The sequence below is a fragment of the Trichoplusia ni genome, chromosome 4 (assembly GCF_003590095.1).
Source record: "Trichoplusia ni isolate ovarian cell line Hi5 chromosome 4, tn1, whole genome shotgun sequence".
NCBI lineage: Eukaryota > Metazoa > Arthropoda > Insecta > Lepidoptera > Noctuidae > Trichoplusia > Trichoplusia ni.
In genome coordinates, this window is record NC_039481.1 from 11,369,858 (window position 1) to 11,387,963 (window position 18,106).

Here is an 18,106-nt window from a genome sequence, read left to right on the forward strand (position 1 = left end):
TCGATATTTCTATGAATAATATCATAGTGCTACAAGCTAAAGATTGACCAGTTTTACTGATCTTTAATGTGTTCCAAACTAGAATATCAGGTTCTTGAGATCATCTACAAGGAAATCATTACGAATGCATAATTTACAAGTTTCTATATAGCTTAGGAAGGAACCTATAATTTGAAGCTTATCTGTCCTAAATTGATACTCTAAGTTACATGGTTCTGCTTCCTAATAATTACCATTAGTGATAATATCTAATCGGAGTTGGGTACGCAATACCTTCGCCCACTGGCGCATTGTGATCCGAGCTGTTCACAATCTGTTATTATAATGATCTGTCGATCGCGGCGTGTCGAGGTGAACGAGTGTGTTGTGGACTGAATGAAATACATTAACAGTTTTGATAATGTCAGAAAGTTGAAGATAAATGAAAATCTGATGCAAGCCTACTTTACACGGCTTGTATACTCTTGAAAACCCTTTGAAAAAGATACCATTGACATCATACAGCCTTACGTAGGATACAAAGAAAAAGTAATAATTCGAAAATAAAATGTCAATCTCGTCATGTCATTAATAAACAGCCATTAAATGCATGTCCAGTTGAAATTAAGTTAAAAAAAATTAAAGCTGTTTTAAGTAATAAAACCTGCTATAATGTAAAATGTTCAAGTAATTGTTTTATGACAGGTAAACTTCTTGCTACCTTTTATGTAAAAGAGTAATTTATTATTTATCGAAATTTTGTAGCTATAAAAAAAGACTTATAATATAATTAATGAGTATTCATTGTGATTATAAATTATTTAATAATTACTTTGTACTGTTTGGCACTAAAACACAAATTCCCTTTGTTACTTTGTTATATATGATAACTTTGAAAAAGGAGAGATTCTTACAAACAAAACTTCAAGACTCAGAGATACTCTGACAAAATGGTTAAATAAAACTACATCCCTTTAGGTTAACGAGGTAAGTTTGTTCATTCATCATGAGAGTGGAGCTCAAGTTTAAAAGCTTCTAGCTGTTACTTTAGAACTTTGTAGAGGGTTACATAAGAGAGCTTTTCAATGTCCAGTAGCATACCGTGTAGTAGCTCGTGAAGCTTAGTTACACTGACTGGTCAGACCTGAAGAAAACTGATAGGTGTATGAGGACGCAAAAACGATTTTATGCTAATGTTGAAATCATGTTATGGTATATAAGATATTAACTTCTCCTTTTGCCTACGCTTTACATAATTGTGTACACAATCTATTAATAAACCACATCGCAGTCTTCAAACATTCCCATGTCACAAACAATTTAGAAACTCGCTTATCCAATAAGCGGGAAAAAGGCGAATCGAGAATTTATGGCGTTTTCTCTATTGTTTAACTTGCGCTTGAGAAACAAGTGACGCGAGACTTATCTCCGATCTTAGGAAGGCGACAGGGAAAAGTTTAGAGCGGCGTCACGCACGCGGAACAGGGACCTGAATGATTTCAATCTCAGGATCTTTGTGAATAATAAAGGAATGAATGAATGACCGGAAGGTCATGACATTCAGCCTCGAACGTTGCACTGTGGCTGACGAAACGACCTTCAATATTTACTTGATTGTTGCATATTTTAGCTGGTAAACATCTTATTATCCGCGCTAACTAAGTGTACAAGTATTTTGATGACTTGCGCTGAAAACTTAAGTTTTTTGTGAGGTTTTTGTATATTTTTGGAGTGTATTTTTTTTTCATTAACATGAATTGAAGCCGTGTTCTGAATACAACTTTGGCTGATGAGAATAGGAGTAACATTGATACTGGTCCTGATTATCATAAAGAATGCAACCAATGTTTGTTGCCCCATCCAAGTCTCGTCAGGATAGGAAAACACCAGTAACCTAGATTTCCAGGCTATGCTGAGCTTCAGAAATAATATAAGAAAAATGTATTCATTGATGTTGCCTACATATCATTTGCAAATATTGGACCGATACTCCGGGGCCTTTTCCTCTCATTACAATATTTATGATGTGGGAAAATATCAGAGCACTTTAGGTGTTTCAGCAAATGAAAAAGGGTTCATGGAGGTTTGGTTAGAGACTGCCTTTGTTCACGTATTCAATTATGTGTTGCATTGTCATGCTTAGACACATCAGTAGGATTTTCTAGATAGTGACTATTTCTAGTATCCATCATAATCTCTTGTGCTATCAATGTTTTCTAGATTGGACAACTTTTTCAAGTTATAAGATAACTATGATCTTACATCTTACAGTATTATAGTTACCTTCAATTGCATTTATTAAAAAAAGGTTACCTATAGGTCCAAGTAACAGTCCACATAAAGGTATAAATTAGGACAAACATGACAAAGGACTTTATTTCCCCTTTGTAAAAGGAAAATTTCAACCACTTATATTAAGCCTGCCTTTACCTTTTTTACTATTATATTTTTCGTTGACATATAACGAAACATATATACATGTAAGTAGGTATATGTTTATTATAAACATCGCCAGACACAAATTATCGTTCTGCTAACACATATTATATCATTATTCGCGAATCGTGATCGTTTTTCACGACGTGTGAACACAATTATCATTCATTTAGAATATGATAGATACGTTTAATGTAATGTGTAACATGAACGATTTGCATGTCTTTATTAGCAGTTCTAGGAAATACTGAAATTTCTGGTTATTAATGACTTCGCTTGCCAATAAATTATGCTTCCTGTACTATTGAGAAGTTTGTGTGTTCCTTGTCATGTGGGTTTGTAAATCTTTGCTTTGGTACTTATCGGATTTAACGGCTGATACTGATCAATATTATACACACAGTGGAAGTCTCAAGTTGGGTCTAAGTTACTTCGAATTCAAACGCTATATAAGTTTACATAGGGACGGAAATTGTAAGTTGCGATTTAAGAAAATTAGTATTCTATATATTTTCCTGCAAGTAAACAACTACAATCTATTTGGATGGGTCGATGTCACTCAGAGGAGAATGTCATAAATTAAGGGATGATTATGAAGAACTAGAAACAATTAGGCGGTAAAGAATACCTATATTTTTTCACATATCTTGTGCGGTCCAGGCAAACTGACAGTCATTCATGAACGCGAATTAAGAAATTTTAAAGTTATATAGATCTATTGCCTATCTACTCGCTGCGTTATGTCCGTAATAAATTAGACATATCCTGCATCTTATTATCATAATTAAACAGTTACAAATAACAGCAGACATGTGAATGCTGGAGGCTTTAGTTTGGCGCCGCGTGGTCATAACTGCAGTGAGCAAACAACTCGTAAACCCATGGGATTCGGACGTGCCTCCCGTAAAACTATCGTAAACCGTTCATAACTTACAGTGAACATCATTTATACATGTTTCGGATATGCTTTACTGGTAACAATAGGATAGTGGCGATTTGTCACAAACAATATAAAAAATTTTCAATTTGATACAAATAAGACATTGAAATCATTCGAACCTCAGACAGGACTTGAACCTGCGACTCTTGCCTATACGTGTCAGTCGCTGCTCACTGCCTAAGCACCTAACCTGTCGAGTTCACTGACCAAAGATTTGAATACGTTCATTGCATCGTGACTTTATTATCCAATTCGTAGCGCTTTCTGCGTATTAAAAAAATAACTCTAAAAAATGGCGCATTTCTTTGTGCTCAAAATTCATCAGAACCCACCTTTTTATTGTAATCTGTTTGGAGTGAGTAGCGGCCTTATACTGACGTCTTCCTTCAGTCTTCATGGAATTCTTGGAAATGAATACGAAAATTGTGTCAGAAAAGTTTCAGACCTCAGGTTTTCGGACTCAAACTAGTGACTACCGGCTTAATGTTTCAGCCCCTTTATTGAGCTACTGGGGTCGGTGAACGAGCGATCAAAATAACCCTTAACGTCCTCCAATTAAATAAATTAACTACTGGAAAGAATGAGGCAGTAAGTACTGATTGTTTATTGGCAATATCCTAGTAATACACGATCATCCTGTTGTACAACTATTAGGTATGGTAAACAACAACATCCTATCTAGACTGACATCCTAATCACAGTACAGCGACCGTAATCGGTAGTTATGATTATCTAAAATAGACTTCAATGCTTTGTTTTAAAGTAGCTTTTCTTGTACAGGGTATTAAGTGTTTTAGTCTGTTTATTTGTAAATCGCATCCTTTACTGGCGAAGTAATATCTCAAATTAAATGAGTTGTGACTGATGGTTTCTTCATTTTTTTAATTTAAAGTTTTGCAATAGATATATGAGGTCAATTTTAAGTGAAAAACTAGATAGTCCACCTTTGATAAATTGTGTGCAAATAACAAGTCTAGTGATGTAAAAAAGAGATTAATGAAGTTTCCTTTATCATAAAAAGTAAAGGTTGTTTAATGTCAAATATTTTTTCTGTTACTCGATGACGTTGTATACCGTTAATCAAAATGGCTGCCTTGACCATAGAAATTGAATCAGATTTTATGTGTCATTGTGTTGATGTTTATTTACTTTTGTATTTGCGTCAATTTTCGTGTGAACCTTATATTAAACATGCAAATTGCGCCCAAACTCATATTTACATAAGTAATACAATTTTCACGTTTCTGCACACATTATGTTTATTTAGATTCTTCTTGCGAATTTATTTTGACAAAATGTTTTTCGTATTTTGAAGTTTAACTTTTTCAATGTTTTCTCAACACATCTTGAATATTTTTTTGCTCGTCCTGCCTACCAATATAAATCATGGTTATAAAAATAATAACTTTTCGCACAATTGAGTTAAATCATTTTTTATTCAATTTGCGTCTACGTCGGCGTCCTAATAAATTATAATGGGCTCATCTGTCGTAGCGCGTGGGTGTCATTTGAGGCGCTTGAATAATAATTATATAAGCCAGATAAACTGTTTACTTTTTCGGATAACAATTAAAGTCAATCCCAAGATAAATCTTTAACAAATTATGCTAAAATCCCAGCTGTGTCAATCCGAATATTCGGATACATTTTGACACTTTTTGTTTGTAAAACAAATGACTTTTTAATGTTTCAGTAGCATTTCATATAGAATGCCTTGCGATTTGCGAACCATTTGGCCATGGAGAGTTTTAAACAAACAAATTAATAAAATCTTATGTGTAAAACTCTGCGACACCTCTACATGTTATTTGTAACTACTTAACTCAATTACGCAACCCACTTAAAATAATGAATTCGCGACATTTTTCAACGAAAAAGGCTTCATACTCCATAAGCTCGCCGGTTGCAAAACTTCGCAAAATGGCTGCGTGTTTGAAAATTCAAAAAAGGAATGTTGGAACATAACTGACGTGAATGGAGTTTATTGCGACAATTCTTTTAGTTTTGTTGCAGAATCGAACTGCCCGCATTGCGTATGCCCGGTCTGTCACAAGATTCATATTTAAATACGTTAAAAAAGCTATCTAGTTAGAAGCCTTATAGGCTACAAATTGCAGACAAATACTTGAAGTATTAGCTTAGCTCTTAAAAAAACAACTTCTAGCATTACTTTTAACATCACAGATAACAAAAATTATGGCAAATCATGTCCAATCTTAAATGAAATTATATTTATTAAACACCAACTTAACCAAATTAATTTTTGACGTGACGTGACATCCTACAACTTTTTTTATTCTGCCATACAAATATGTCAAAGATGTAATTCTGCAAGAATTTGCACGTGTTCCACACATGTGCGTGGTATACAGTCAGTTGGGCAATGGTTACGTGACGCGGTAACGGCCGAGCTTTGCGTAACCGCGCTCTGACCGCCGGCTTGCGGTAAAAGGATATTATGATAGAACCGCGATACACATCGGTAAATATTGCCTATGTATGCATTAATCGAAGGAATAAATTATTCGCAGTTTTTAGTATTTTATCAGTTTCTATTTACATGTTTGAATTAACTTAAAATATTTCTATTAATTTAACTTTTCTTGTGATAATATTGATTAATTTTAGTGTTTGCGCTCATCAACAGCAAATTTGCATTAATAACATGTTATCGACACATTTGTCAAGGTAAAATATACTTTCAAATAACAACGCTAATGTATAAATTAACTTATCAAAATGTATGTATATTATCTCATACATTAACAGGACAGTCGACTTTCTCGCTCTACTTTTTTATAAGTTAAAGACAATTAAATTAAATATAATGCTGAATTTTATGCACTACTTACAATATCCGGTGTTTATTTAATGTGCTCAATTTATATTATATCATTGCCCATTAATTATGAAGTAGGTTTAAAAAATGTATAAAAACTGGTCTGATCATGAGTATTAAAAGCAAGAGGCATTATACGTGCAGCAATACGCAACTAAGTAGACTCTGAACGTATTCTGTGCGTGTAGTGATGTGATAGCTTTGTAGGTTATGAAAGCAGTATCATCTAATTTGCAAAATTCACTCGACTTTTTTATTGCTCAAATGTTAATAGCGTTAGACATTTCTTTTTTATTATCATACCGTTGCAACTTTTGTTCATTTTATTCCTTTTTTCATCTTAGTTTAAAGCCTTCGAAAATGATTGCAAAAACATGACAGTATAGTGTAAAAATCTTCAACACGGGTCATGGAACTCACAAATAGATTAAAAGCAATAGCATGACTTTTAAATTACGGAATGATATAACAGCTGTAATAAACGACAGTCCATATTCATACAAGTTATTAGATCGATGGCTAGCGCCCGGGTAAGTGAACTTGTCAAATGCAGGCGCTACTTTCACTAACATCTCGCTGAGTTCAATGCACTGTGGTACAAAGTATTATTTTATTCGTTTTAATGGCTTTTTATTTTGACAGTAGTAAGTATTATTAAGTTGTCTGTTATAGTTCTACTATTATTAAGAATACTTAAAGTCGTATGGTTTATTACTCTTCATGGCAAAAACGGTCAATAGATTTAAGATTTACATTCAGAGGTAGGTTAGAGCCTAAATTAAAATCAAAAGTTTTCATTTTAAGAAGCCGTTTTTCAGGCACTATTCAAAAATTTTCTGTAAGTAATGACTAGGTGCATGGTGCGCGGTGTGTTATTTATATTGAGAGGACCGGCAAGAAAAAGAATAATACATAGGATTATTTTGAATCGATTTAAAACAGGATAACTTCTTGCAAACATAACCATCATCCAAGCCGGTAAATACTAGTAAAATATAAACTTTTTTAACCTGGTGTTAATATCAGCGTATTGTTACCCTAAAACTTGTCTTTGTCTTACCATCTGAATATCAATTTTACTATACTAATTTGAATACATTTTATTACGTGTGACGTCACTCATGTGAGAAATAATTAACACACTGTTTATTGCTTTAACATCAAAAGTATGTGTTTGCTATATCGTTAGGAACAAAACGACATTTATTGATTTAACGATTAGTATCTACAAACGGTTTCTTCACTTCTAGCGTTAATTATTTTTATTGTTTCTTAAAATAATATATCTGAGGTTATCAACCGTGTCAGACACTACCTTAGTATGAATGTTTTAAACTAGCTGTTGCCCGTGGGCCCGCCCGCTACGAAAATGATCCCACGGAAACATGATTCACATGACTATGTGGCAATCCTGGTTATAAACTATCTGTGGACCAAGTTTCGTCTAAATCAGTTCAATAGTAGCTAGGATTAGTATAAATTAAAAATCTTTAAAAATAACGACTGGGATTTTTTAAGTATCTTAGGGTACTCTTATTTAATTTCTAAATAGTTTCGAAGGCTAATAATATTGTCTCAAAGTACTTTAACTTACAGGTAAATCCGTACTTATGATTAAAAAAACCATCACTTTATAATGCATCTCGAAATGATTGATATCTCGTTCATTGACCTCATTCCTGAACCTTCTTGAGCACAAACCCTTCACCACGTTACCTGGTCCATATCTGATGTGTACCGTAATTAAATGGTGATTATGACTTGCCTTGCTTACCTGCGGACAAAGGGAAATGTAATTTAGTACTATGCTTTTAAGGTTGATTATAATTAATATTAGTAATAATTGTTTTTATTAATTTGTCATTTAACACACGAAGATGTTTCATGTTATTCGTATAGAGAGCTTTACCTAGTGTTAGTAGGCTTGTACATTTATACGACCATGACACATTAGACGTATCCTGTGATGCAACATAGGACAATCTTTCCTACGCCAAATGCTGTTTAACTTGGCTATGGGTAGTCTTAGTCCTTCAACAATGTAAACAGCTAAAGGAGAGAAGCAGAAAAAAGTATTTATGTGCCATTAAAAACTCTACAGATTAAATAATAAGATTAAATAAATTGTGTACAATTTTACGAATCAATCTTTGTTTTATTAATTATCCTGTTTGTTCGAATTGTAAACAAATAATTAATTTAAACTTGAACATAAATTAATCACTTGTTTTTAATTTGTTATCCATCATTTAGATTTCTTTTTTTACCTCATATTCAAAATGTCTTTGCGATTGTGAACAAAATAAATGATGACTCAGGTACAGGCAGGGTCAGTGACCTATCCGAATTTAAATCTGGGTGAGCCAAACCAAAAGGTTTAATTAAGATATTAATGGGTTTTGCTCACTCTGATGTTTCTTATACGAACTTTATGCTAACCACAAGTCCGTGGTAAATGCCAGGCGAAAACATACCTTAACATATAGTAATAAAGGCGCTAACTTTGCAGAAACGTGAGGTAGCACGGTGGTACGTATTGAAGGAGGTCGTTTACGAAAATATTTTATTTTAAGAAATTGAAACTGTCAGGTGTAAATGCATTTGGATTTAAGGGCCTGAATATTGGTTATGCTAAAAATATGATGAACGAGTACATGAGAATGTTCGATGGAAAGATAATCATCTCTTTTGAACAAAAAACTTGACATTTTCGGTCTTCAAAAAAAGTGTAAGAGCGTAAGGCGCAGACACTCCTAACCGTACAATTTAGCTGCTAAACAGGTAGGAACAAGTCTTTTGAGCTTAAACAAAACCGGTATTCTAAATTAGACATTTTTGGAAAACAAAAAACTCGTTTAGATTTATAAATCTTAGTATGAATAAATCCATTGTTTGGAATGTTCTTATTGCTAAGAAATACTAGAAAAATCTGGATCTTTTAGAAATGTTTAGGAAGTAGATTTTCTTCTCTATACGGTATCAATATCACAATAAACTAAAGAGGGTATAAAAGCTACTGGATCGTTATAATGAACATTAACGGACAAACTTAGGAGACAGAACTTCGCCTCACCAAGTTAAATCCAACGACCCATAAAACTCATCAGCAATAGAATTACCAGACAATAAGGAAACTCGACACTTCCTCCCGTTCAGTATTCATTGCGCGTTCTGATCTCACTCGCTCGCGCGCGTCCTGCACCGAGCGCGGAATACGTACGACAGGCGGAAGTTCGTCTGTAATTCTTGAAGGCCGTTTCTCCGTCGAATTATCTGGGCATATCACGTGCGTTTACCTACGTGAAGGTTGTATGAGGATTTAGAAATTTTAAGGAAGTCCTTATCTAAGGAGGTCAATGTCTCGTCGAAAGTAAATACAAATGTTTACGCGGAAAATGTAAACAAGTTTTGGAGGGAATTAGAGAAAGCCTCCAGATTGGTATTGCATTGAGATTTGGGAATATTATAGTTACACAGTTTTTAGTACAAAATGTGGATTATGGGAGCTTTTAAGTTAAGTTACCTTGGGGTAACTTAACTTACCCCAAGGTAACTTAACTTAAAAGCTCCCATAAAGGCGTGTCCGCATTACAAAAATTTGTGAAAAAACTATGTGAGTGTGTAGGTTCGTTACCTACTTAAGCCCAAACGGATAGACCAATTTCGATAAAATTTGGTGTAGAAGTAGAAGATACATTGCAGTAGAAGAAATTGTGTATCATGTTATATTTTGTTATGCATGACTCATCAGACTTCTAGGTCGGCCTAGGTTATAGCTGTTGTATCTCTCGTGAGTCAAGGGCTATCTAGGTGTATCTGCAAGTAGGCGAGCAACGCTTTCTCCGGACAACTCGATCGCGGTATCTCAGACTTTCGCGACTTGTTCACTATCTGTATGCACTAATTGAATGTTAAGACCTCTTTGTTTACATTACCATTGCATTCCAGTTAAATCTATAAGATATTGAAATCACTAACTGTATGAGAATTCTACAGGTTTCAAACAACGCCATCTTGCCTCAAATTAAGCAAAGCTTGTATTATGAGTACTAGATAACTGATAAACATACTTATATATTTCTGAATACACACATGATATAGATAAATTTCACCCAGACACAGAACAAATAATCGTGCTCATCACACAAACATTTGTCTTGGATGGGTATCGAACCCACGGTCTCCGGTATACCAGTCAGCGTTACTAACCATTAGACCAATAGGCCAGTCAACGATATATGTCATGTAATTATAATAAAACGTCTATAAGATTAAACTTAAAGGTGCGTAGTAATTCAGACTTTTTTCCAGCAACCTCTTTTACTACAACCACAGTATCAGGAAATTGTTAAAAATAATAGGTGCCAGTCTTCGTGACACAATTTAAACTATTACAAAACTATACATTTTGATGACTGATGAAAAGTCAGCATTTTATTGACCTTCTTAGACATGACGATGCGTAACAAACATGTGTCACACTCTGTCTTATGACTTACGCAAATAGAAAGATTAATTGATATTTCATATATGAGACAAAGAATTATCTCAAACATGACGAATACTTCAAACATGAAGGTTTAATATCTATTAGCACAGCATTAACATGAAATAAACAGTTTGTTTGTTTTACTCATTATTTTACATACATTTTAGTTTAACATTCGCAAATAGTTCTTATGTGTGTCAATATCTAACTGTTTCTTGTTTATGAGAGGGGATTAGCATACAATAACAATATTATGACCGACTCGTTTACCGTCGAGAATGTGCTGCTGACTAAATTCCTTATTTAAATCTAGGATAAATATGTGTTTTCTTAGATTTGTAATCGTAATTGTAAAATAATGTTCTTGTTCACATGTGGATCAGGCTATGTGTTATTTTGTGACACTGTTTATTTTTAACTAGCTGTTGCCCGCGACTTCGTCCCCGTGGGTAGAATATATATAATGTATGATTTAGGTATACCGGCCCGGTGTATTTCACATTTTCCATTGTATCTTAGCTCCTATTAGTCGCAGCGTGATGGTTTATAGCCTAAAGCCTTCCTCGATGAATGGTCTATTCAACACAAAGAGAATTTTTCAATTTGGACCAATAGTTCCTGAGATTAGCGCGTTGAAAGAAACAAACAAACTCTTCAGCTTTATATATTAGTATAGATTATATATGTTGACAAATACAATTTTGTTTTTAAAGCTGTCTTTTGCCAGAATTTCAATATTATTATGTCCAGTACTCAGTAGGTACTCATATATTTTTTAGGGACTCTACAAAAGTATTATTATAAATGAAGACGACGTGTAAACATAGGCAGTTTATAAACAATAAAAAGAAAAAACAACAGAACTAAGAAAACAGGCTGCACCGGCGAATGCTAATCGCACAGGAAGTGACATCACTAACGTCTGGGAGACGTTTACCTAGGGTTGTCAAAAGTGCAATATTAGAAAACTTTAACTGAAAATATGAAGTATTCAACATACATACTTTAATCTATTGCTGTCATAGTCCTTTAGATGTGCTCATATATTAAAAAGGAGCTTATAAATAGCACAAGCTTCTACTTCAGACATGTAATCAAACAATGATCACTCTATAGCAAATAAATGATTCTTCTTCTTCTTCTTACGTTGCAATACAGTAAAACATTATATAAGATCAGAAAGTTCACTTGTTAGTGACCCACCATCCGATATTTCACCATCCCAGGAAGTTATGTCATTATTGATGTCTTCATGTGTCATTTCTAGAAAATAATTGCACTCACAACCTAAATGTGCCGTTATGCCCAAATAAAGTGGTATTTACACGTCCGTTACTTAATGGCTGTTATGGCAATACATTATAGACTCTAACGTTTTGGAGTATTTTTTTATTAATACTCTAATTATCGTGATGTCAAATTAAAGTCACATCGAATATTTTGAGATGAATGCGTGGGTAGTGTTAGATATGATAAATAAATGTGATTGTAAATGATTTTTCGGATATATAACAGCTTTTTTTGCAGCCATCAGGAAGTATTTATATGAAATTGATTTAATATAGTAATTACTAATTATCTGAAAAGCCAAGGTGACCCTTCGTGACTTTTGATAATTATATAAAGTACCGCAGCGATAAGCTAAAAGGAAAAGTTTTAAGTTCTCAAAATGAACTGTGTATTAAGAGAACAATAAAGAAGATTACAATGTATTAAGTGAATTAACTATAATTCCTGTAATCATATTTTAATTCAACATAATTATATAGCCTTTTCAAAAGTTGACCCCAATGTACAAATAAAAAACACTTTCTGATAGAGCCAGCCCTAATGACTCAAAGTCATTGGAACAATAGTGATGGGACATATAAGTACCGTATATCATATTTCGACGCGACAATGGAGCTCCAACCGCTACCGAGAATGAAAACGTCCTAGAGGCTTTGCCGCGCACACAATACATTGCTGGCCCAGTATTCTTGACAGACAAAGCCGCCGGTTGTAAAACAGACATATATACTGAAGTGTTAAAAGTGTCGCTTAAGTGTGTCGCTTGAGTTATGGGTTCATTCCCACTGTACAATGGGACATTAATATTGACTTTGTGTTGGTATTGACCTGCAGGAACCTCGTTTCGGTGCAAAACTTATTGTTTGAAGAAATGAGAGTTTAAGACGTCACTTTTTGACGGCTGATGCTTTAAAGTTAAAAAATACGTGACATGCATTCTTATTTTTGAAAGAATGTCATTTTCAACTTTATTCGATTAATCCATGCATGTTATACGAGAAATGTTTTATGCCAGTATTATCACATCATAGTAATTTTATCAAGTTAACTAAAAAAGCATTTCCGCGATCTTATAAGTCACCGCAAAAAGGGACTTCCTGTGATAATACACGCTGACATCCAGTGAAAAAATAATCGACTTCAGATAATATATTACCATAAAAGAACAATTATTATTTCACCGCAATTCAAAGGCAACTAGCAAATAAGGCTTACTAATAAACAAAAAAACACTAGGCCCGCTCCACATTTTCCACGCACCACACACACAGAGACTTCATATAAAGTAATTAGCGTCTAATCAGTTATGAGCTTGTATGCAGTACACATAAAATTAAGAAGAGTTACATAAATGTAACACAATGGTAGGAAGCATCGGATATTGTTGTGTAATAGCTATCAATTACGTAACGTACCGCGAGATTTGCAGCTCTCGTAGAAAGTGGCGGGCTTGTGGCGAATCGGTTGGATACATTTAGGCCTATTTATACTATGCACGCAGGTTATACACGTGATGTTATATTCTCAATTTTGATTAGGCTGTTCCTGTGGCTCCGCTGTAAGTTTGTCTATCACTAAGATTTATCGTAACCGATAGCTAGACATTCAAACTGTTCATTATAATTTATACTCTTTTTTGCTATAATATATGAATTAATAAACATCTAAGTAACCATAGACAAATTTATTGCAAGCCTGCAAATTGTTTTCAATTTAGCGTATTTCTACGGAACCAACTGTCAAGTACTAGTCTAACTCGAACTGTATCAGATTCCATTTTAATCTAAAAAGCCTATAACACTTTTCAAACAATACCTCTTTCCTCTTGTCAATTGAAAACAGAAAGACAATTTCACCAAGTTTCGGTCCTAACTCATTTCTTCATTCAATTTAGTGACACTGGTACTTTTCGATTGTTTATTGTTTATGAATATCAAAATTAATCGTAAATCTGAATTCAAAAATTCTGAATTGAAAAAAAAGTATAGGAGATCTAATGTGATTCATCAGTTTAAAAAAAATTGCTGCTTGGAAGTTCGTTTTTAATTATTCTTTAATTCGTTTTATTAAATTATTAAAATTAATTAAGATGAAAATTCCAATACGAAAGCAAGATAGCAAAAAGCTACATAAATAAAGCGATGAATCACAAGACAAAAGCAATAAATACTTATTTATTTGTAATAAAGTTTATTAGTAAACATTTATAGGTACCTACGATCATGTACTTAGAATAATAAACCTCTTTCCTCTCTCGCCATTCACAGGCACTTATAGTTTGTTCCAATTATACTAACGACCAGGGAAACACGAAAACATTACATAATTTTCCTGTAAATGCCTGATTATTCATTTTTATACAAGTATCACTCGATGAACATGTTGTTACATTTTGCTAAGTACATGTTTTTTCTAAATATAGTAAAGGAATCCTTAAGACAGGTAAGTACTTACAACAGTTATTATCAATTGGCAGGTAAATGTGACCAGCCGTTTCAGATCTAAACAGTAATCATAAGTACATTTTAAAAATTAGTTTGCCAATTAAGGAAACCTACATTTTCAGAGTGTGACTTTGACGATATACTATATTTATTGTTTCCAAAGTTATCAAGTGTGCGTAGATTTATAAGGTCACTCAATTACAAGATTTACAAGACACTGTCAAATCTTTCCTTATAAGTTCCTTTAACGAATAATATAGTGACAGCAATTGTTTATAGAACATCTCAAAATTATGTGTAGTTTTGGAATAACGCAACTTTTTTTTGGCAATACGAGCCACGAGCCGATACGAAACTGTTGGTAAGGTGGTTAGTGGCCCAGACTGGTATACCAGAGGTTGTGGTTTCGATACCCACCCAGGACAAATGTTTGTATGATTAGCACGATTATTACATTATGGTATGTATTTCTAAATAAATAAGTTTGTTTATCAGTTGTCTAGTACTCATAAAACAAGCTCTCCTTGGTTTGAGACAGGATGGCGTTGTGTGAAAGTTGTGAAATATTATACACCTTAGCCTAATTATGGCAAAATATTATTGTTAATAATAACAAAATAATTTGAATAACATTAGAGATATTATGCTTATCACCACTACGTCACAGATTAATGAGATAAGTAGAAATAATACTATCGGCTAAAGATTGATTAGTTATAGATAAGTGACTTATAGAAAAATAGCTAAACATTGTTATCTTTGGGAAAAACCTTTTGTAGTAAAATACTCGTAGCTACATGCCAACGTCATTTTTAATCCCGAAGTAAAACTGTTTATTGGTAAATAATGACAAACGTTACTACTGGCAAAATATAAAATAATAACAATTAATATGCAACTTATAAAATTAATAACTTTAAAAAGGTCAAAGACTTTAGCATTAACGTGATTAATTGTATACAAAATGTATAAGGCACTGTATGCAGGTACTAAATAGACACATTTTACAGCAAATTTTTTTCATTTATTCTATTAATTAAGGGTATTTAAATGCTTGCAAACAACAAATAAACCTTTTTATAAATTAATATCGTAGGTCAAGCAAAGTTATAGCATACATTAAAGTTCACCTCATTCCAAAATACATCAAATTAAATGTGTATTTATACAATAATTGAAATTGAAACATTAAACAATTAAAGAAGAAGAGTCTAGTATTTTTGTTCGATCGAGATTTTTGCCAAGAGGATGAATATTTCGAGACTAAGATACCCAGCATTTTGTATTAAAACAGGAGTTTACTCTTATGAGTAACTAATTACCTACTCACACTACAAAATCAACAGTTAGTCAATAACAAAACATTTTATATCTCTCATCAGGAATCCACAGCTAATAATAAAGTAGTTTATTATTAGCTGTGGATTGAATTGCTAATGGCGACGCATGCTGCGAGCAATTAGTATTACGTAGGACTCAGACCCTACGAGATCCATCGACATCAATACTTAAGATTATTACAATTACAGTTCTCTGCTCGTCAGTACTAACGACTGCCGCATACTTTCATATTTATGAGAGGATGAAGGTAGAGACAAACGAGGTTCTACCACCATGATTAGTCAGACTTGCAGTACTGGAAACGAGACGTCGATCACCGTATTTTCATCGTCATTTCGCTTGAACAAATACAAAATTGTTTTGGCGTATGCAAAGCATGTCTCGCATTATATGATATCAGTATTTGAGGATGATATATGATAAGCTGTTTTAAACATTATTAGCACGGAAAACCACTAACAGTAATAAATAATTAAAAAACTAAAATCAGATAAAATGGAATAAAGACGTCTGTCAATCATGCCATCATCTCATAATAATACAAGCATTACTCTCAATTTGTTTTGGAGTCTAAGAGAGTTTTGAGATCAAAAAGCTATAGGAATCGTAAAATAAAGATCAGCCGAACACAGTTTGTCCCTGTTCTAATTAGGTATTACTATTCAACCCGTGTAATGTATTTTTGCTATGAAATAAACTCGTTACAGGAGTATGAAAAGATATTTCTGCTTCTCAATTGACAGAGATTCGTGGAAATGGATCGATTAATGTTTGAAAAGCAGTTTTATTATAACTTGTGTTCCTATGGTTTACTGTGGAAGTGTTTTATATCGTAGGCTTCTGATGGATTTAGGGAAAATTTCTTCTAAAGGAAGCATTTAATAAGTTGTTTTCTATTGAAAGACATCTTTACCAAAACGTAAATGAATCACGTACATTTAGTTCTAAAATTGTCTTGATGAGAGTAGGTCTACCCATATACTATTTTCCTCATGCAGTTAATTAATTTCCTCCCATCTTAATAGATCGGCGATTCGTCTGGTCTCATAATTGCGATCTCCAAAACTCTTTACTCGTTTATCGAGAGTGGGCTTTGTGCACAAAGAGCCTACCACCAAATCTTAAGGAAACATTGTTGTGGGTGTGGAAGAGGGATGCCACTCTACGTCGTGAAGTTTTGTCTCGCTTTCGCAATTTACTTCGAGAGGAGTTGGTAATCCCCTTGGCCATTCAATCGCCGCTAATGTGTGTACTCGGCAAATAGTCGGCATGTTTGTGACGGACACACAATACTCGTTTTTGATATAATGCAGAATGAGTTGGATAGCATATTAGGTGGGTAGACTAGAATGTTCTAGATCGATAAATGTTATCAGTGATTACGTGGAGGAATCTCATGTGGGTGGTAAAATACAACCTGTCAATCATTCTGTTGTTTTTTTGGCGTAGTACGGGTATGCTTGGGTGGTTTGTACACTTAATTTTATTTGAATCACATTGACACGTGCCAATCACTCATGATGAATTTGATTAATTTCTCAAGACCATGCATATTTAAATTGTATTTGACTGTGTTCACTTTAAATTCCTAAGTAAATACAAAGGCGCAACATCAATAAAGAAACTAAAGTTTGTATTTATAGCGAACGTAAAATGTAATCTTTATTGAAAGAAAACAGCAACAGTGATCGGGTCGCTTCCAAAGAGCTTCATACATTCTCCGAATATAAATGTTAGTATACAGACTAACGTTCTCGGAGGAAATCAATCGCAGTTTAGTTGAGCGAGCTCAAAGCGAATATCACAGAGTTCACAAACAGCTATGATTTTGTACTGTTTACTCGTAAATATTTTTGAAATAACCAAATGCCAAGCGAATTTTTAGAACCGTAATCATAACAAATGTTGCGTTAAAACAGTAAAAAGGTTCCAAAAACAATTATTCCCTTTTCAATTGACTCGAACGACGGCGCTACCATATATTTCGATCATTCATTAATTTCTTTATTAAATGATGTAACGGTTTACTCACGCGTATTTATCGGGGTAGCCCGACTAGTTTCGGACCCAACCGGAGTCCTTAATCATGAGCAGACGTCTGCTCATGATTAAGGACTCATCATTTAATAAAGAAATCAGTCTCACGATAGTTATTATAAAAATTCATCAATTTCGCAATCAATTCTATCAATATCATCATCAAACACTTGGCGGCCGATCAAAAATATGAATAATTCCAGAAATATGATTCCGAGTGCGATCCATCAGAAATAATTTCCATGTAATCTACAGATAAACAGTCACTCGGTATATTTGCGACGGATTCGCGGAAAATAATTCAGGGGAAT

The 18,106-nt window shown here is 33.6% G+C and overlaps 1 protein-coding gene across 2 annotated transcripts in view; it reads right to left on the bottom strand.

Annotated features, from left to right (window-relative positions):
• Window positions 1–18,106, bottom strand: part of LOC113493010 — a 68,665-nt gene that overhangs the window by 2,555 nt on the left and 48,004 nt on the right. The window contains exon 2 of one of the 2 annotated variants that reach the window (XM_026870778.1): window positions 7,960–7,968. The exons of the other annotated variant lie outside the window; for it this stretch is intronic. Coding sequence (XP_026726579.1) covers window positions 7,960–7,968 — 9 coding nt within the window. The remainder of the gene's footprint in view (window positions 1–7,959; window positions 7,969–18,106) is intronic. 2 annotated transcript variants of the gene reach the window in all.